This window comes from Falco biarmicus, chromosome 5, assembly GCF_023638135.1.
Source record: "Falco biarmicus isolate bFalBia1 chromosome 5, bFalBia1.pri, whole genome shotgun sequence".
NCBI lineage: Eukaryota > Metazoa > Chordata > Aves > Falconiformes > Falconidae > Falco > Falco biarmicus.
In genome coordinates, this window is record NC_079292.1 from 47,939,917 (window position 1) to 47,962,325 (window position 22,409).

Genomic DNA, 22,409 nt, shown 5'->3' on the forward strand with positions numbered 1-22,409 from the left:
CACAGGAGATGACTTTACTACTAGAAAATTAATTACAGGATCAATTTTGATACCAAATGATATTTAGAAGCCTGTAATTCTTTCCTTAAATAAAAGACCATGAATCATTTTGGAATGAGTTACCACACAAATTCAAATGTCATTCCTGCAAATTAATGGCCATGATTAAGCTGATGTAACTATGTTGACTTCAAAATCTCTTTAGCAGAGCTTACACCAGCTAACATTTGTCCTACGATTCCAAACTATGCTCTAAAAAGGGGTATATACCAACCCACATATTTATCACCCACTGAAAAATGCAAAAATTCAAAGAACAGACTGTTATACATCTTTACTTGCATTAAATGGCAGATTAAAAACCAACCAAGACAGCTTATAATTTAGTAACTATCACAGCTACTTAGCCTTTGCACATCATAAAATAAACACCTTAATATACACTACAGCAACTTGTCTCTGTCTTATAAGTATACGCTTAACATTTTTTTGGATTTTCTCCCTGAAAAACTGTAGAATCCTTTTCTTCCCATACAACCTCTTATATTGGCAACACTAATTTCCAGATTTGTCATTGTGGTTAGATAACACCCTACAACTCTCTCCTTTTCATGTTCTCTAATTTCAGCACTTCTCCTACTCATCTGCTTGGCTGTGATCCATGAGATCCTGGGATCTCTGGGAGAGATCTGAGATTCTAGTAGCTTCTGTTCAGCCACAGAACAACTAAAGAAAAGCCTTTCTTCAAGTTCACTAGCTACTGTGGCAAGTTTGTGACAAATTCCAACATTCCTCCTATGTACTGGCTAAGGAGCTTCAATTTCATAATTGTAAACCACCAGAGATGTTTGCTAGTGCTCAGTCAGGTTTCTGAAAAGAAATGGAGAATGAAATGTGGCAAATTCACATTTATCAACTAAGAAAATTGTGAAGAAGATGCACTTATGTACATGCAGGTTACGCTAGAGTCCATTAATGCATACACCTTGACAGTGCATGTAAGTAGATATACTCAAAACAGAGATGTGTGGATCAGAGGAAAACCACCCATATAAATATAAAACTGCAAAATATTTTCAGAGTAGTTTAAGATACCACTTGCCTCTTGCTAGTTCAGAATCTTGTCTTTGGGAATCCAGTATTACATATGCCCAGAATAAACACATCCAATTAGGACAAAATGCTTTGTGCACAATACTTCACAAAACAAAACCAGAATTAGTTTGTTCTTCTAAGGAGCAATTCCACAGAATCTGTAGCAGTCACATAGTTTTTGATAAAGCAAGGATCTTAAAAACTACTAATTTTCAATGACAGACTCAAAACCAGCATTGAAACTTAATGCAAATGTCAACTTTGGCCTAAGTAGCAATGCAAGGCTAAAGAGACTGCACACCTACAATCAGTTCCTACAGGATGCAGAGCAATTTGGTTCCAATCCAGTGAAGTACTCAAGTTCATGCTTAACTTTAAATGCATGGGCATGAAGATGATGGAAGTACTTATAGGCCTAATGTTAAATATGCCCTAAAGTGCTTTACTGGGTTAAGGCCAGAAAGCTCAGTACCTTACAGGAATGAGTTTAGAGCAGAACATGCAGCAGTAGCATAGCAGGGAATTCAGGATCACAAATACCTCAGACTCAGTCCCTCTTGCACTGTACTATTGAGAAGCACAGTGCCAACACACACTGCCAACACACACTGCCAACACAGTGCAAATACAAGCAGCTGTGTGAGTGCTGACAGGTAACAGGACGTCTTGCCTAAAGGTAATCAGAATAATTACAGAAATCTGAAAAATTACAAGATCAGAAGGAAAACAAACTGCCACTACTCCCTAACATATACTCTTGACTATAAACTGCATTCCTGCAGTGAAAAAAAGTATTTTCAATTCCTACATCAACTGACAAACTGTGTCCGTGATCTGTGTACCTCATCACATCTGAGCTCCAGAACTGAAGTGTACCCAGCAAAGCAGACTAAGATCCACAGAACCCTACAACACCGCACCCGCAATGCAAAAGTCAGGCTGACACTCAGCACGGTCTACCCACCACAAACAGTGTAGAGGTCTTGCACTCCAGGCAATCATAACACTGCAACACATTCATTTGCTCAGTATCAATACTGCCTTTGTAAAAGACTGGACTTCAAAGCACACGTTAAGTACCGTTGCTCGCTGTCATTCCTGCATGTTGTACTACAATGTACTCCCAACAGCTCTGTGTTATGAGGCACTCCCTTCTGGCTAAAGCCACTGCTAGCTATTGCACACACTTCTACAAGCTGCGCAGTGATGGACACACTGTGCACCATCTTCCTGCCAGTTCTGAAGCCCTGGTGCTTCTGAATCCAAGAAGAGCATATTCCACATTTGCAGGGACTGCATGATTTGGTGAGAGACAGTAGAAGGATCTGGTCTAAAACAACCCAGAAGCAGCAGCATATGGGCCTGTCATCTCCAAACCTACTCTGCAATAGCCTGGCCTAACCTTCTGTAGTATAAAAAACATATTAAAGCTGAACTACACGCATTTATTTCTATGTTTATATACCATAAGCACATATAATTAGCTTTAAAAGGAAGTCTAATTAGCCATGTAATGTTATAGGTCGTATTACTACACAACACCCAGATGTCCTGCTATCTCACAAAATATTAAAACACCACTTTCCTGTCAGTGGTAAACTGTATTTATTGTGCCAAGATATCATTATTAATAACATCACCATAGTTAGGAACATAATGTTAAGCAAACAATCCTTTAAATAACTTTTAAAGTTGGGATTCTTCAGCATTGTACTCAAATATAATCTACATTTCCAGGAGGGACGAGCCTTTTGGGACATGAAAGTAACTCTGAAGTCACAGGAGTCTGACTTGAATCAGACCAACCCTTAAACAACTGGGTCGTTGATTTTTCATATTCAGGCACTGGGAGGCAACAGGTACAGGGGATTGAGAGGAACACTGGTCAGACAGAAAAACCTGCCTCACCTTACCTGCATTACACTAATCTGAAATCCATGAGACTCTTCTGGAATTTCTAGCCTAGGGCTTTGGGAAGTGGTTATAAAGGATCTGCTGCCCAGGGAGGTTTCTTTTTCTTTGTTGTTTTGCAGTCTCAGAAAGCACCTTGCAAAGAAACTCCACGAGTAATTACGAACAAAGAATACGAATTAAAAATCCAACTAGTAAATAGGTGTTCTGAGATGAAAATGAGACTGCAAATTCATTCAGCAAGTTTGCCTTGTGAGAACACAGAAATGCATTGAGCTATAAACTGGCATTGGAAATCCAAGGATCGGCTCCGTGTCTGCTGCGAGAGTTTCACTATTTACTTCAGCACAGTCATTTCACCCACATACGGGGTTCTCATTCATAACTACGTCCCTCTAACACTGGCAATAGTCTCGCAACTCATCCGGGAGATGAGCAGACTGAACCACACGTGCCCTCCGGTAGTTTGTATTTGGAAGAATCTCAGCACTGTTCTCTGCTACGGGCTACACTTGGGAAGCCAAGGAGTGACCTTAAATCTACCACACTTTTCAAAGAGTTTCCAACAAACTCCCACCGTAACACAGCAAGGATTCAGGGGTTAAGCTGCAAAGTCCCTGGACGGTGGGGGAACTGCAAAAGGCCACGGCTTGCTTTATGTTGGCTTGCTTGATCCCCTGTGGTTCTCCCTGATACTTTTCAGTACTGTTCCTTTTGCCACTGCTCTGAAAAGACTTCTGAGTGTGACTTCAAAGCACGGAATGGCCTTGCAAAAGCACCTTCTTTGCCTGAACTACATTTTTTAGCTTCTTGAATTCAATTTTTAGTCCATTCCTTTACTAGCTACTGAGGCAACAGCAAAGCTGGTAGCCTTGCCCATCCCACCCTGCACGTACCCAGCTCACCCTCAAAAGGAGGAAGGAGCTTAAGAGTGCTAGAGAAGTAGGTGACCAGGGGATCTCCATGGGATACTGCTGCCTGTGAAAATGTAACCACTGCAACAACAAGGATGTATCACCTATCACTTTCTGCTGAGCATACAGGTTGGGGGGGTGGCTGCGAGCCCTCTTGAGCAAGGCCAGTCCTGGGAGGTTTGGGAAACACCTACCACCGAACAAGCAACACAAGCAACCGTAAATAACTAGTGAGCAACAGCCCAGTGCACAGAAGTCAATCTGATGGGCTTTTTTTCCATTTCCAATGTAGCTGCAATGACATGAGATGTGAATGCACAGAATAAGGTAGGAGATGCTTTATCTAGGCTGTAAAGAAAATACAATGAAGTATGACTAATCCCTGGCAGAAAAGGGCACACAGAGTGAGGACCCCGAGACTCAGGCCTGACCCAGGATGCCCTCAGGTGTTCCCTCAAACATGTCTTCCCTGAGATGTAGGTGGGAAGGACACTCCAGGATCTGATAAGGGATCAGCTTTTCAGAAACAGAAAGTACTCTATCACCAGGGCTGATGGAGCCAGGGCTGACACACAAAGCCTGGTGCAGCTCTGAAGTTCCCAGCAAACTTCATGTGCCTTCAGGTCAGGGACACCCCATGAGTCATGCACAGCGACACCAGCCACAACAACAACAGTGTCAACAACGGTGTGTAGGATGAAAGCTTAGCAAAATGATGCCTGGACTTACACAGCTCTCCCCGTTCATGACGAAGTGTGTGGATGCACAGGCTTGCTTCTTCATCTCCTCCATCCCAAAGATGCAGACGGCAGTGGCGTTCCAGGCCTTGGTGCCACGGCTGTGGCGGAAAACACCCACCCACCAGCCTTGCTCACCCTGACGGACAAGGCTGGAGGAAACAATGAGGCTCCTGCACCCACAGTCCAAATACACATGCCCTTGCAAAGCGAGGCCACCGTCTGAGGGGCGCAGCTGGTGCAGGACAGCCATGCTCGGTGGCTCCGAGTCCTCACCCAACCTGGCCTTCAACCTGTAGTAGGGAAAGAAGAGGTGATCCCCCCACCGGAGCGCATCAACAAAGTGCAAAGGCTCCTCCTTGCGCTTGATGATGCCCAGCTCCTCCTTGGACTCCAGGTTGTCCATGCTGCGGACCGTGATGACGGTCGCCTCGTCCGACTGGGAAGGCTCGCAGCCCAGATGGTTCCCATAGGGGCCGGCCGAGTAGGTGGCTGCCACGGCCAGGTACCAGGCGCCAGCCAGCTGGAAGACGACGCCGGCGGTGGAGCCGTCGGGCAGGCAGCTGACCACCTCGCTGCGGTTGAGGCGCTGCCGGTAGGCCGGCTGCTCCCACACCTGGCAGGTGCCGTCCTTCTGGGTCCAGCCGGCCAGCAGGACGCCCTCCCCGCCGGCCTCCTCGTAGGGCAGCAGCAGGTTGCTGCGCACGCCGGGGGGCTCCCCGCAGCCCTGCCCCGCCGCCGCCGGCACCACGCGGCGGCGGGGCCGCAGCTCGGGCCGCAGCTCGTAGAGGCAGCTGCCGCCCGCCACCAGCACGCCGCCGCCGCTCACCTCGATGTTGTCGATGGGGGCCCCCGGCAGCTCGAAGCTCTGGGGGCCGCCGGCGCCCGCCAGCGCCGCCAGCAGGGGCAGCGCCCAGCTGAGGGCGGGCGGCGGCGCCGCCATGGGCGCGGGCTCGGCTCGGCGCCGCGGGGCGCCTCAGGCGGCGGCGGGCGGCGGGCGCTGCTGCGCCATGCTGTGCCGAGGGGCCGGGCGCGCTGCCGCTGCCGCCGCCGCGGCTTCTCCCTCCGCCGCGGCCGGGCTGCGCGCGGGCGGGGAGTTCCTCTTTCGGGGCGGGGAGGAGGGGGTGCCAGCACGGGAGAGGTGGGCCGGGCTCCTCCGGCAGGGCTGCCGAGCCACCTCGCCGCCGTGCGCCGCCGCTCCCCCTCCGCCCCCCGGCCCCGCCGGCCCGCCTCGCCGCGGACGGGGGGCGGCGGCGGCGGCGGCGCGGGGGCCCGCCGGCCTGTGGGGGGCCGGGGGCGGCTCCTTCCCCGCGGCGTGGCGGGAGGCGGAGGGGGCGCGACCCGCTTCGCCTCAGGCGGCCCGCCTCGACCGGCCGCCAGCCGGGGCAGCCGCCCCCCCGCGCCGCCCAGCACCCGGTCCCTCACGGGGACGCCTGCGGGGCAGGGCGGCCCCCGCGCACCCGCTTTGCCTCACTCCCCGCCCGGCCGCAGCCGCCCGGCGGCCACCGCGCGGGCAGCGGGCGGCGGGGGGCGACGGTCCCTGGCGGGGGCAGGCCCGGACCTGCCCGCCGGCGGGCGCGGGGGCCGGCAGCGCCCGTGGCACACGGCTGGTACCCGTTACCGCGCGGCGACCGCCCTGCCGCACGGCGCGCCCCTGGGCCAGGGGGTCGCGGCCACCGCGACCGGGAAGCTTGGGGTGTGGGATCTCCCGTTAGACATGTCATGGCCTTCCCTGAAGCAGCAAGAACAAAGGCTTCGGGCTTTTTCCCCCGCGTTCGGCAGGGTTGGGGAGAAGCCCTGCCCTCTCCTTGCAGGACGGGCACCCGCACAGCCCGCGCTCAGGGATGGCCACGCTGCGTGGCCTGACCGATGGCCTCGCTGCCTGCTGGGTCATGGCTGGTACGGGTTCTGTCAGATGGGAGGTGTGGGCTGCGTGCTCAGCTCATTATTGTTTTGCTGCATTTTAAATGAAAAATGGGTTTGTGAAAGGTAGCAAAGATGCATTTTAGTGTTCTCTCTTGGGTGTCTCTGGAAGTTCCGGGTGAGGATGGGCATAGGGCCCATTGCCACTCTTACTGAGAACAGCATGTAATGTTCAAAACCAAGGGGCCTTCTGACCCTCTATTTACACTGCTTTTATGCTAAAGTAGCTTTACAGCAGGAATAAGTGGAACCGTAAAAACTAGAACAAAAGCAACCTCTGTATAAAGGAGTCAAGCACAACATTTTCAAGTAGGAAGTGCCATGTAGTTAGCAAATTCTTTTTTTCTCCGTTACTGTGCTCAGCAGTGGTTATTGTGCAAGGATTGATGCTGCTCTCATCAGCAAGAATACTTTACTGTCTTGCTGCAATCGGTGCCTAGGACATAGATAATTGTGAAATTCAGAGCCCTCCACAACTCATCTGCTTATCTCTTCTGCGGTGACTCCAAAATGCGTTCAAAAACTGCAGAATGTAGCAGAGGATGTGGAAAAGAATCATTCCGCAGTTTGTCCTCTCACTAGATGCAGAGAGGTGGTCTGTGAACTACCAAACACTGCCTGCAGCTTCTCGTGCGGGACTGGACTGCTAGTCAACATGTAAGCAAAGTAAACCCTCATGCCAGTATCACCAAAACAGATTTTGTACAAAGTGCAATTTATATGGCATTGCAAAGGAGGTTGAACATGTCATGCTGGAACGCGTTATACAGTACCTTGCCTTCAAGTTGCTTTTCAGTACAAATACAAAGCTCTCGGTGATCTACATCTTGCTCGCGACTTACGAGGCTAACCAGAAAGCACACCAACCTCCTATCAGCAAGACATCTTTGCTCCTGGCCACAGAGCATGCCCCGCAATAGGTCTTCTGTGGACATCTCTCTGTTTGCAAAATCACCAAGTTTTGCATTTTTTGCCTCTCAGGACTGACCAAACAGCTGGTTTCTCAGGCTTTATGTTTAAAATAAGCCACATGTACTTTGCCGAATGACTGATTTGGTTAAATGGGTGAGATCAGGGTTGTTCTAATCTTAGAGAACAGCAATGTCTCCTAAGGCTACAGACTAATTTGACTGCCAAAACAGCAGTGTTTTTCTCCAAATTTTGCTTATTCTAGGACCTGGGAATGCTATACTGCATATAGCTGCTGTGTGGGGAAGCAGGTACTACCACGATGGAATGGGATAAGGATAATGTAGGGTAGGGTGGGATGGGATGGGAGGCTGCACCCCACTTGTCCCAGGGACAGCCATCAGAGCCCAGTTCTGTAGATTTTTCCCTGCCTGCGTCACTTCCCTGTTTCTGTTCTTTCCTTCCTCTTCCCAGGGAAGCAGTAGCTCAGACCAGAGCCTCATCTTGCAGTGTTTAATTTTGCATATGCTTCCGAGAGCCACTGAAGCAGCTTTGCACTAACAATTAGTGCATGAAGTCTTGCTCATGAGTGGCCCTGTTCTTGAAGTGGCAAAGCATTTTCAATTCCTTTCAAAGTCACTGAAGTAAATAGGAGTTCCCATCTTCAACCTGTTCTTCTAGAGATACCCATCAGGATATTGGAAAAGTTGAGCTTCTACTGTTGTTATGGAAATAGAAAGGGAGGCTACAGGGTTTTTTTTTAATGCTGTGGAGTATAGTATTTGTTATTAATACAGCAGACCAGAAAACAGTGCAGTCAGTTAATGCTTGAACTGATTCTGATATGGACTGATTGATGTTCGTGTTGGAACCAGATAATCTTCAAAGGTGCCTTCCAACCCAAACCATTCTACGATACTTTTATAAAAACTAAGCAGGCAACAGCAAATTGTCTTGCTGTATTTTCTTTGCTGTCAGTTCCATAGTTGGTGTTTTCATCCTATTGCTGCACTGTTTTATTTTTCAGGCACTGAAGGAAGCGCAGACAAGGGAGTCTGCTTATTAACGTTAGACTTTACAAAGTGTTGCAGCCTAACCCTTTCACTCCAACCAAAATTTATAAAAAAGCCAGAGAACCAAATTGAGCTTCCTTCGCTATCCTAAGCAAGCTTTACATGTTTCAGCAGGGTGTATGAGATCTGAAGTTAGAATGTGAATCACACCAGGACTTGGTTCTACAAATGCAGTTTAAAGAGCTCTCATTTAGATTTTCATCAGTGTTAGGCAGAACACATCCTGAATTAACTTACATTTGCTTTCCCACTACATCTGCCTGCTTCCCTCCTCCTTATTTCTCATCTGCATGCTTAATTTCTCTGAATTTATGACTCCACAGAGAATCTGACAAAATATTACTCAGTAAATGAGATTTATTTTTCATGTTTAATTTATTTAGCTTAACTTTGATATTTTCCCTGTTTTGAAGCTCCAAGCCTAATTAAAGTTTGATTTGATTTGTTTATTTAATGCATGTGGTTACCTTAGTTTGGTTCTGAAATGTTTTTTTCTCAAAAGGTAAATAACCTTCCATTTACAAAGTCATAATTGGTAGCATTAATGTTAACGTGCATTTCATCCTCAATGTAATACTTGAAATAACTGCTTTTCTCATTATATAGTTAAGTCAGTTTTGTACTGTAACTAAATGTTGACATAAAATGAAATAAAATGGAAACACTGAGCAGTTTTTCAAAAGACTTTGCTGAGAAGGATTCCCTTCCCAGCCAGAGTTAAGTGCATTTGAATTCTGAAACTGAATTTGCAGATTTGTGTTTTAGTTCTGCTTTTCAGTTTTGTTTCTATGCATCATTTAGTTGAAAAGTTACTGACCCTTCTGCTTTTTTGGGTTTTTTTTGTTTGTTTTTTTTTGGTGGTGGTGGTCTTCACAATGAGGAAATGGCACATTCAAGAACAGGTACCTTTGGGACCCTTGAGAGGAACTTCCAGTTGCTATTGCAAAAACCGAGCAATTAACTGTGAAAGGTCTGCAAATAATGCAATCAAAGGTAGAGGACATTGACCTAAATTAATGAATCTACTAGTCACATATTTGCCTATGTTAAAATATTCACAGGGACTAATACTTTCTGTATTGTGGGAATGAGTGGGAAAGAAGGAAAGAAGAGAGGGAGGGAGGAAGAAACAAAGAATGGAAGGTTATAATCCTATTTCCATTATAAGTGTTATAAAAATTTGCATAAAAAATCAGGAAACCATGATTATATAAGTAAAACACTTTTTTTCAATCACATTATGTTCTCTTTCTTTTCAAATGTGGTATTTTTGAGATACGGTAGCAATGTTACAGAAAAGGAAATGAGGAATATACACAAAGGAAAAATACAGTTTGCTCTTCTCTACATTGAAAAATGTTCATTATCTAAATTAAAGCGACACTGAGAAGGTTGGTTTGGTATCAGAAACACAAGCAGGAAACCTGGGCTCTAGAAGCCACAACATTACTATATAACTTTGGACAAGACAAATCCCTCGCTGAACCCCCTTTATGAAAGAAGTAAAATTATTTACCTTTCAAGGACGGTCTGAAGAATCCACACCAGTAAAGGCATTGTATGCATGGGAAATAAAATTACAGGATTACAGGAAGGCACACATGCCATACAGGTAACGTCATAACTGAAAATAATAGGAGTTTTTTATCCTCAGCTTATCTTAAGTTCTGGAGCTGATACATATAAACAGCTATGTTTTACCTAGGATGTATTTTCTTTTTTATTGTATTTATTATAAAACATTGTTCCATGGCATTCAGCAAAATAATGTCTCCATGAATTAACTAAGAGGAACAAGAGTTGAACAACATCAATCTCCTTTTTTTTCTGTCGCAACTGGTGGGGCTCATAGGTAGTGCTCTCTGGCTTGTACTGTGCTGGAGCAGAATGATGCGACTGGATGGTAGTGGCCAAAGTGTGACAATATAGCTGGAACTTGTATTTGCTGGTGGATGCAGAGAAGGACTCCTGGACAGAAAACTTTGCCTATACTCACTTGGGGATGAGTTTAGTGTATCAGTGCATCTTGCCAGCATCCAAGGCAATGCAGAATAAGGAAGGCACAAAGGTGTCTCAAAATGATGGTAGGTTCCTCCATCCTCTGTAGGTGTGCATGTTGTTTCATCTTTCTGGTGCTGCCTGTCTGTGAAGGGAGCTGTGAAGGAACTCCAGCTGGAGTAAAAGATGCCAGGACTTAAGTAAAAAAAAAGAAAAAAGCTTTGTGGGTGTGACAAGAGGTAATGCAGAGACACTGTGAGGATAATGCTGAGGATTGAGGGAAGGAGGTTGAACCACGGAGGATGAGAAAGGATGTGAGGCAGATGAGAGGAAGGGAACAATATCTTTTTAGATAAGAGGAAGAAGAGTGTAGATAAATCTGGAGACAAGGCTGATAACAGCCAGTGAGGGCTATGCTGTTATAACTCCTTGGGGATCTGCATGGGGTGGGTGTCAGCTGTAGCCACCAGTGATGCCTCTGTAGGCTCCATGGAGAATGTTGCTTTGCTGGAGTCCTACCAATGCATCTGAGCCACTTGCTCAGGGAAGTGCTCCCTTCTGATGAAATGCTCGAGCTGTGCACAATACCCGGGCATCTCTGAGCCAGCAGAGTGCTCTGGATGCTGGTTAATGCTTCCCTTCATGGGACCAGCATGTTCTAACCAAAAGACTCAGCCTCCAACTAACAAGGGCTGGAAACTTGGGGCTGGGTTCTGACTATCAGAACATGGTCCTTGAAAAAAATTTTAACAGGAGCAGTGAGTACAGAGTGGCAGTGTTTTTAGAATGGAACTTCATGACTTTATGGTGGGGGTATATGACATGGAAACCTGCAGGAATTAATGACCCAGAAGGCTCCTTCCAGTGGTTCATTCTTACGTCAGACTGGCCAGGAAGGGTCGTGCCTGCTGTTACTCAAAAGTTTTTCGAAGTGATCCAGGCTCTTGACCTGACTGTGTCTTCAGTCAGTGATAATAATCACACAGTGGAAGAGCCTAAGATCTAGAGTGGGGTGTGAAGCAAGAGCGATTTTGATCAGATGAGAAAAGGGTAACTGCTGTATGATGTGGCCCTTCCTGTATGAGCCAAAATACAAAACAGAAACTTCCGCATCAAGTCAGTTCCTCAGAATTAGCATTAGACAAACACACCCTGAGTAAAACAAGGACAAATTTAATCTGCCACATCTAACTGTGCCAGTAGAAAAGGAAAACTATCAAGAACCTGTCCTAAACTCCTATTCATTTTTCTCCTTGGCACCTTTACACCTGAAGAGGAGATACTCATCCAAAGACTTACTAAACCATTTCAAACAAAATTTGTTGGGCTGCCATGCTTGCTATTTAAGCTGTCTAAACCAGCCCATCTGATTTGAATGGGACAGATGTAGGAGAGCTTGTGCAGATTTTTCTGCTGGTAGATCTAAAGGGATGATAAATTCAGCTGGGGGGGTTGTGGTGATAAACAGTGGAGTATAGGCCAAGAAGTGGTAAAGGAAACTGTGGCTGACCACCCAGGAGTCTGTCTGTTTTAATGTCTTGTTGATGTGAACCGAGGCTGTGAGATGCGTACATCCCTTTCACAGATGCCTTGAGTGTTTCTTAATTGAACTTTTTGTTAAAGACTCATCATCTGTCATTAAGAACATCTAGCACAAAAACACCATAGTACCGTCTTGCATCAGCACCACCATTTGCAGAGTCACCATCTGCCTAAATCCTTAATATTTTCCTATCTCTGGCAGCCTTGTCTTACTCAGTTTTGTCCTCACCCTATTCATTTCTAACAAACATTAAATTTAATGGATATACAAATAATTTTTAATGGATACGTTTAGCAAGAGCTTTTTAAAAATAGAGCTTTTTGCACCTGAATTCAATAAATTTTCATCTAATAGGATCTGAAATGCCTGTGTCATTCCCCTAATAAGAACCTTCAAGTCATAGAAAAGTTAAAATGCATGCTAAAATTTGTTCATTGAATTTATTTCAAATTAAACTTGGAATACTCACTCAGAATTGAAAAAAGCAACTTCTCAAAGTGGGGGAATAAGATACTGTAATCTTCCTCAGGGACAAGCAAAATGAACGACTGCTTTAAAGGACAGTCATCTCAACTTTAATTACAGAACTGGTGCAAGAGCCATCATAACATTATTACATGTTTATATTCTCCAGGATTAGAATAGGTTCTGAATGGATCAAGAACTATTTATTTCCACCATTTTTTCTCTGATTTCCCAAAATGATACCAATGTGATGCAATCCCACTGCAGCTGTTAATTATAACTCCTTTTTGTTGTGGTTATTCTGGTCACAGCCAGAGTTTCATAATCCGACACAAAGACATCACTTGGAAATTGAGTAGGATTACAGATATATTCCACTGTAGCAGATAGATAGGAATATTTGTTAACTTTAAGAGAAGGGTATTAATGGCTATTATCCACAAAGGAACAAGCCTAAATTACATATAGTTTCCAAAGTATTAGAATACCCTGCCACTAATCCTGACAATCACTTAATGAAATATTACTTTTGCTTGCCATTAGACACACTTGCATCAGTTGGAATATTATCTAAGTTTAGATCCAAGTCTGCCACAGCACTCCCCAAACTATCAAACCGCAATAAGGTCTTTTACCATCTCATACCAACACAGTCTCCATACAGTCCCTCTGCTGCCTTCTCCCCACCTCACCCAAAGCATGTGTTCTCTCTTTTTCTGCTTCTTTCTTCCTCAGCTGCTCCCTCTTCATTGGCTCTCAACCTCTTACCAGAACCAGCCACAGCTGCACCTTGTCCACATCGGCCAACCCACCTCCTCTGAAGCCAGCCCACAGCTGTATATTATCAATGCTAATTAACCCAGCTTCATTCCTCTACACAAGTCCACCCTGCCACATTGTAACACTGATGCTGCATCCTTTACTTTCCAGCATATGGACTCAAAAATGATGGCAAACCAAACCTGCTTTGCCAGGGCAGCTTGGGAAAAGGATCCTCCACAATCTCTCATGTGGCAGAAATTCCAGTTTCTTCCATGTGGCTTTCCTCTTTCAGCCTGCAAGTCCTACCATCCTGGATTCCTACCATCTAGAGCCCAGATGCTAACTGTGGGAGAGATCCCATCTGAAACACCGACCCTTGTTACCAAGTGTACAGGTCTCCACATACCCAGTTCAACAAATTAAAATACTTACCTATGTTAGAGAAAGTTCAAGCATGTCTGCAAAAAGACACCTTGGATTTTTCTGTTGTAAGTAAAGATGTAAACAACACACTGGTGCTAGATAGGTTAATACAGAGAGATGCATGAAACTAAAATTGATTTTTGGAATAGAAAACAAAATGTTTTTCCAAATGCATGTTCATTTAAGGGACCATGTAACTAAGCACCTATTTATGTATTTACTTCTCCTTGCACACTGACCTGTATGTTTTGAAATACTGTTGGTGAGAGAAAGAAAAATCACTGTATTGTTTCTCAAAGACCTATGCAATTATGCTGTGAAATGAATGGCATATCAGGAAAAAAAAAAACTTTGCAATTAGCTGTGCATAGGAAGGCAGTGAAAGATATTAACTCCACTCAGGAGGTAACCTGAAAACTGTTCTGGTGTCCAGACCAGTTTTCATCTCTCACTGCTGGTGCTTGACCTTTCCTCCCTGACTCCATGGCTGGTTTCCATGAGCAAGTCTTCACAGAAAGGTAAAAGCTGACCCAAGATTAACTCCTTATTCATCATTCTGGTAATTGGTTTTCGTTCATCTCAGTCTCACTTCCCCCTTTTTGTTTCTGCTGAAGAGACTTTTGCATGGAAACAGGACATTAGTCTCAGGCAAGCTGGCCCAATGCTGCAGGGTATTCAATGCCTGCAGGCTGTGATCTGCAGGCTGATATTTTTTTTCTTCTGTAGTCATCTAAGAGGAATCAAAAAGACAAGACAGAGTGAAAGACAAGCTTGGCACAGAGAAAACCCCCAATTTCTATAGAGAGCATTTTTCAAAGTTGTCTGGGTACAAACAATCTTTTAATAAGCATTTTTAAAAAAAACATTATCAACACAAAAGCAGTACTTTGTTTTTTCATTGGTTTTAATGAAAGTCTGAATAATTAAGTTAGCCAAATTAATTAAGCTAATGAAATTAATGAAGACAACTTTCAGTTTTGTGTCCAGAGGCTACAAAGATAGCTTTTGCCAAATAATTTCCTCAGTGTTCCCACTCTGAGATAATAGAAAGATACAAGATATACACTACCTTTGCCACCAGAGAGCAGTGGAATGAAGTATTTTAATTACAGCAATAATTGTTTTTAATTAGTGACATGTGCTAAATGCAAGTACTTGCCTTTCCTTGAGTGCTGTTGCATAGTGGTGTCTCTGAAGGGAACAAGGACAAACCTCTTAGTTTATTTATGAGTTCACTTGAAATTGTTTCTTTTTTTCCTAGTAGTTCCCTTCACTATGCTCATTCTGAGAAGGGTCTGATTGAATTGTCATTATATCTGATGATTCACCAACAAATTTGCCCAGAACTTGTTAGCTGGTGGTTGTATCCCCAGTACATCAATCTGGAATACCATTTGGAAAGCCTGTCTCCAGTCTTCATTGTTGCCATGTTTGCAGTGAAGACTAACAGACAGATTGCTCTGCCTATCTTCCTTCCTTCTTTTCCACCTGCCTTTCTCTCTCTCTCTCCCTTCCTTCCTTCCTTCTTCTTTCCTTCCTTTCATTCTCTCTTTCTCTCTTTCTCTCTTTCTCTCTTTCTCTCTTTCTCTCTTTCTCTCTTTCTCTCTCTCTTTCTTTCTTTCCCACACTCCTGCTTGGTCTTTATTTTGATTTCAATTTCTGCTCTTACTTTTCCCTTTTTAATCACTCCCTATTTCAGGCATGTTTGTCTTCATGTTTATAAAAATGCTTAGCGCTCCTTGCAAATTCCCTCTCTCGTGGGAGTTGTTTACACCGCAGTATATGACCATGTTCCCATAGATTCTCCCTCTGTTCCTCTCCTTTCAGTCTGGGGCATTGTTCAGTGCCAGATCTGGGCTACAAACCTGTGCTGCATGCCCCGTGTGCCTTCTTTCTCAAGTTAAATCCACATTGTAAATGTGAAACAGAGGATTCTGGATTGTCAGAGGAAAACAAGGATGGTGGATTCTGCAACTAAATGTAGGTTGCTGGAGTACGAAACCTTGATGTGTATGACATCGGTCAGCTTCGCCATTACAAATGCTATTGAGCTTATTTATTAACTGCAGAAATATCTTGCTTCTTTTCTGTCTTGTTACAAATACCTGTGGCTTTTCTCATCATGAACAAATGCATCCAGGATCCCTTGTGTTCCCCATATCCTCTAACTTCAGTAATTCACCTAATAATCTGCTGTAAGATGCCTATCCAAATAACCAAATAACTAGCTATTGTAATGGCACTGCTTATATGAAATGAAGTGTTTACTGTGCCGTCTGAAACTGAAATAGAGCTTAAATTACTGAAGCATACCATGCTTTAAAACCTTCCATAACTTAATGTACATGAAAGGACACCAGATGCAGTTGTTTTATTTTAATGAACAGTATATTGCTTTTAATATTCTAGTTGAAGTGTAACAGAGGCAGGTCCTCAACTGATACAAAATGTCACAAGTCTGCTGTGGTCAATGAAGCAGTAGCAGTTTATCCCAAAGGAGGATCTGAAACAGAGGAGAAAAAAAAAAAGCCATAATTTGTTTATCTGCAGAATCAGTGCCTGAAAGATGATGGGGTTCTCTGTATCTTCATATTCTCTATATTCTTATAATTTTATCTCATAATCTCTATATGCATTAATTCACCAAATAATCTATTTTGAGACCTCCCATTCAAATAATCCTCCAGATAGCGTGACTCTAAGCCAGAAATATACATTGAAAAAATGCCACTCTGTGATAGTATAAAGTATGTGATAATGATCCAGAAGCTAAGAGCTCGCCCTGATCCAAAAATTACCCTAGTGAAAACTAGTTTGCTGCATGAGCACTTCTGTTAAGTATTTCTGTGAAAGTTCAACATGTACAAAAAGCCTTTGAATCATTGTCTTTATAATTAAAAATAAAAAAAAGAATGAATAGACATATATGCAGTTAGACCTGAATTCAAAAAGACTAGATGATCTCCAGAGGTCACTTTCAACCCTGACCATTCTGTGATTCTGTGAATTAGACCTGTTACGGAAGTATGTGGAGGCCAGGCAGTGGCTCAAAGAGCAAAACAAAAAGTTTGCTTTTTCTACAGGAAAGAGCTGCAAGAAATACAGTCTTTGCAGGACTGCTCTGGATTAATGTCGTTTGCCAGCCCAGATGTCTCTTCCTTTAGAAGAGTACCAGTAAATAAAGTCTCTCCTTTTTTTCAAGATACTTAAGAGTCTTTTAATCCAGACTAAGGAAAATACTTCCCCAAACTGACCCACAGGTGATGCAGCTCAGCAAAAAGTTAACATTTATCATCTGTGTTCAAAAGTCGCCTAGGGTCTTTGTTTGCAATGAGTGTTGGCAACCACCAGGCTGGAAGGGGCTTCAAACAGTTTGGAGGACAGGATTATAATTCAAAATGATCTTTACAAATTGGAGAAGTAGCCTGGGGGGAAAATAGAATGAAATTCAATAAAGGAAAAGAAAAACCCACATAATTTGTTTGGCTGTAAAACCATGGCTAGAAAGATGAAACGGAGAACTTGTGTAAGTTCCTTGAAAGTATAAGGTTCCACGTGTAACTGAAACAACCTGTGTCACAGGGCACAAGATTTTGAGGAACAAGGTAACCCACAGTTTTACAGACAAAAATCCATGGGGTATCCTATCCAGTCTAGAGCCTGGAACATGAGTTAACAGCATCATGCTTTTGTGCAAAATCACTTGCAGATTAACCTTCCCTGTGAGCAGAAATACTGCCTTCAAGAGCATAAAGCAATCCTTCTGCTCTGCTCAGATGCCTCTGGTTTTGGGCATCACCCTTCAAGGAGGAGGAGAACCAGTGGAAAGCAGCAAAAACCAGAATGGGCCTTTGAAGACAAGACTGGATTAGTTAGAATTGTTTTGAATTTGTTTTTCTCAAGAGGAAAAGAGAAAAGGGTAAACTGAGAAGGGCTGTGATGATCTTCAGATATGCAACAGGAAAGGAAACTGTTCCCCTTTGTCTGTGGTTGATTGCATGACAGGAAAACTGCAGTGAGAAAGGTTCAGATTTGACATCAGGAAATGTCAGGAAAGCGAAGTCTCAAAGGATTGATCACTGGGCAGTATTTAAGAACATAAACCTTGGTCTGGAATGACAGGCAGAGTTGGTCTTGCCTAGGTGGTTCCACAGCGCCCCACCAAATTTGCAATCCATGTTCTGACTCTATCTTGCTGAAAATAACTGGGCCTGAGCAGACATGAATAATGAATAACTGGAAGAGGAAGATGCACATGTGTGTATGGGGATGACACCATTTTTGGGGAAGATGTGCTACGCATTCATGTATCCTCATCCTGAACTCAGACCAGTAGCATTCTGTATGATGATAGGATGGCATTTGCTTCTGTGTCGTTGTTTAACCCTGGCCGGGCAGCCAAGCCCCCCACAGCCACTCTCTTACTCCCCCTCACCCAGAGGGATGGGGAGGTGAATCAGAAAAGAATGTAAAACTCAGGGGTTGATACAAGAACAATTTAATAGGTAAAGCAAAAGCCGTGCACGCAAGCAAATGAAAACAAGGAATTCATTCACCGCTTCCCATGGGCAGGCAGGGGTTCAGCCATCCCCAGGGAAGCAGGGCTGCAGCACACGTTAACGGTTACTCGGGAAGACAAACGCCGTAATGTCGGATGTTCCCTCCTTCCTTCTTCTTCCCCCAGCTTATACACTCAGCATGAGGCCATATGGTATGGAATATCCTTTTGGCCAGTTCAAGTCAGCTGCCCTGGCTGTGCCCCCTCCCAGTTCCCCGTGCCCCTCCAGCCCTCTCCCTGGCAGGGACCGAGAAACTGAAAAGTCCTTGACTGAGTGTAAACATCACCCAGCAGCAACCAAAGCCATCAGTGTGCCATCAGTATCTCACACCAAATCCAAAGCACAGCACTGCGCCAGCTAATAAGAAGAAAATGAACTCTATTCCAGCTGAAACCAGGACACTGTTTCATTCTTTATCAGTTCCCTGTGTTTATCATTCCTGCTCCCCCTTCAAGCTGGTTTTGGTTGGGTGAGGAGTGGGGAAAGGGGCTCTCACTCTCTTCATCCTATTGGAACATCCTGCATTTTACAGGGATTAGGAAAAAGCTCTGTGAAGTCCACCTGGTGGTGCCGACCTCTTTATTACCACTGTGAGAAAATGGGAAGGTCCCTCGTAGTGTGACAGCTGCAGAGGCCACTAAGCTTGAGCAAGGTAAAATAAGCACAAGATTTTGCAGGCAGAACATTTTCAAAATATTGTCTGCAAAAACTGATGTGAAAATACCTCACTAATACGTATTTATTAAAGGTAGAATTATCTCAGAGATGAAAGACAGCAATTACTGAATCATGAAAAAAGGATGTGGATCCTCTTTTAAGTACCATTTTAAATGCAGTGCAAACTTTATGTCATGTATTAATCAGTAGGTTTTTTTTAATTGGCCACAACCGATCAGCAAATATTTTTGTGCATTTAATGGACTTAAGACAAAATAAGACTTTATATTTGCTACAAATAAGTATCACTGTTCAGGGGGAGCGGGGGGGTACTGGAGATTTTTGGTGGGTTTGGGTTTGGTAGTGGTTTTTTGTTTGGTTGGTTTTGTTAGGATCTTAATCAGTGTAGAAAGTCCCTTCATGTCAGAGATCTCTAGAAACTGAAACTACTAGAGATCATAGAAAATAGGGCTGAACAGTACTTTAGGAGGTCCTGTAGTCCATCCTCTCATAATGGAGGGACAGCTACAAGTAAATAATTTTCAAGAGATTTTTGCCTTTTTTTTTTGTAAGAGTTGTCAGTGGTGAAGAGTGCTCTGCCTCACCAGACAAGCTATTCCTGTGCTTCATTAACCACACAGAGCCTGAATGCATAAGCTGAGCCAGGTCTTCTCTGGCTCTTTAGGAAACTATCACTGAAGATTTCCCATCACATCCTGCTGTGTGAGGTGTTTGCTCAGCAGCTGGAAGGCAAAAATGGAGAAGGCTCCAAGTGCATCAAGCTCACAGTAAAAAAAAAAAAAAAAAAGTGGTACTTTTCACTCCTGTGAAAGTACCCATGGAGGTGGGTGGCTGAGATGAGTTTGCTTCTGCTGTAGGTAGAGGAAGCCCTGGAAAAGGGGTGGGGGCTAGAGATGGGAATGTCTCCAGCTGTTTGCTTCTTCCTAACTCCAACATCTTGCACTCAGAAGTGAGCATTCCTATGGCAGGGTGTTCTCTTGGCCAGTGGTTCCCAAAGGAAGAACAACTGGCCGAAGTGAGGATCACGTCTGTAACTAGCTGTGCGGCAGGTGTGTTTCTCTCCAGTGCTTAAACTCTGGTGTGGTAGGAGGGGAGACTTACAACTAGGAGAAACAACCAGAACAGAAACCAGTTTTGAAATTGTCCCGCACGGCGTTATCTTGGTGGCACAAGGCACAGAACAACACGGCACCTGCTGGTGCGTGTTTTTAAAGCTTTTTATGGCGGCTGTGCTTGGCAGCTTCGCCTTAAGCTTCCCCGATGGTTTTGTGAGGGCAGCAGTGATCTGTAGTTACGACCACAAGCCGGCAGGCGAGGTCTGGGCTGTGGTGAGTCCTTCAGTGAGTGCTTGCTTTCACTGCCTCCGCATCAGCCAGCTTCTCCCATTTTTGAATAGTGCATGGCACTTTCTGCTGCTCCTTCCCAGCTTTCCATGTACCAGGTTATCTCTCTGAGCTACCATGGGTGGCCACATATTTGTAACCGCTTGCACCTCACAGCATCTGCGTTTATTGTCTCGTGTGAAGGGTGTGTTGGTGGTTTTCATATTAGTACTGATCTTACATTGCCTTGAAAAATGTTATTTTACTTTTTGTGGTTCACTAAGAGCTTTGTCTGAGTACTTAGAAATACATTTATTATTATAGCAAGATGTTTCTGGCTGCTGCTGTCAGAGTAGGTGCAACTCTACGGATGAGCACCCTGAGATCAGGGTCCCTGAAAGGTTCTGGGGGCTCAGTCCAAAGGCCCAAGGCCATGCAGTGAGAAACCCATGTCTCACAGAACTCTGTGAGAGTTTTATCAGCAGCAGGGAAGATATGGCAGCAGAAGCCCTCCTATACACACTTAAGGGATGCTTAGCAGATCTCCAATTAACAAAGGTCATAGCCCCTGCCATTGCAGCTCTGCTGCCCCTGTTACCTGGACCAGGGGGATGAAGCCTGCAGAGCAGTGTGAGCATCACCTGCCCTCATGGGATGGATGCATTCAGGAGGCCAGTATTTCAGCCCCAGTGTTTCCTCCACAAACACTGATTCATGAAGTGTTGATACTGAACGACTTCATGTCAGCTTTTAAATTGTGAGCAACACGGACCAGTAGATACTGGACTCTTGGTATTAATATACTGGGTCTGCCTATTTGTTTTGCTACAAAATATGTGTGCACGCAGACACATATATAATTATATGTAACACACATATATAAATACATATAACATGCACGTACATGTGTAAATAGAAATACATATAATGTCAAAGGCAGTTATAGTGTGCTATAGCATGGGCTACATATAGCCAGGAGCTCACTGCAGATATTTTGCTTCCTATTTGCAATTACAAGGATCACCTCCTTTCCCAAAAATCGTTATATAAACCTCCCGTGGCAACTGCAGCAGTTGCCCAGGAAAATAATGTTAGGAAAATATGTGTATTTAGCTGTTTTGGTGAAAAAGGGAGTATTCCAAGGGTAGTTAGGTACTTCAATGCCAGACTCTTTCAGTACTCATGAGAGAGGCTGGAAACAGTTTCCCCTTGCTAGGATCAACCTGTGCTTAGCTGGAAGCTTTTTACCTGGTGGGCACGAGTGCACTGGAGTTGGGAAATCTTTGGGTATTTGCAGTCTGTGTTTTAACCACTGGGTGCCGCTACCAATTCAGTTGACAAAACCAGTTTCTCTGGCAAATACGAGACTAATTTTAACAGCACGCCTTGTTGTAACTCAGCCTGGGACAGTGGGTTTTCTGGAGCTGCCTGTTGTCCAAGGGTCATACAATAACCCTTCTCTCTCAATCACCAATGGGCTTCAGTTCAGCTGCAGTCAAGATGTTTCTTCAGAAAAGAATGGCTTTTTATTAAAGTGCACAAATGAAAAGTGAGCAGAATTTATAATAAAAGGATCTAAAAGAGAACTTTAAGAGGTATTTCATAAACATCATATGGTTATAGAGGGTTAAAAAACCTGATTCTTACGATATGATTTGAGATGAAGCCACTGAAAATAAGCTATGCATCTCTGCTGTTATACAAACTCATAAAAAGTATTAGTGAAACAAGATGATCAACTAATCCTATTCCAAACTTCAAACAGCTCCATCATCATTAGAAAAGTGCTGTTTCAGGTATTTTTTTTTAAAAACCTATCATCATTAGAAAAGTGCTGTTTCAGGTATTTTTTAAAAAAAAACTGCAGATTTTTTCAAACTATTTCCTCACGTTATCCTCACTGTTTTAACAATGCTTGTTCTGTTGGAAAGTGCTGGATGTAAATGCAATACCATCATGGTAGTCTAGTGGTATATTCAGACCTGAGAACATTTATTTGCAGTCCTCAGGGTTTGGGAAAGTGCGTATTTTCTAACATGGTAAAAGCATACGTCTCAACAGATGCAGGTAATTACTGAAAAGCTCATCAGCATTTTG

The 22,409-nt window shown here is 44.1% G+C and overlaps 1 protein-coding gene across 1 annotated transcript in view; it reads right to left on the reverse strand.

The window, feature by feature from the left end:
• PLXNC1 (plexin C1) overlaps nt 1–5,962 on the reverse strand; it is a 72,626-nt gene extending 66,664 nt beyond the window's left edge. Inside the window, exon 1 of the mRNA XM_056340068.1 lies at nt 4,650–5,962. Within this exon, the coding sequence (XP_056196043.1) occupies nt 4,650–5,600 (951 nt within the window). The 5' untranslated portion in view covers nt 5,601–5,962. The remainder of the gene's footprint in view (nt 1–4,649) is intronic.
• Between the last annotated feature and the right edge of the window lie 16,447 nt (nt 5,963–22,409).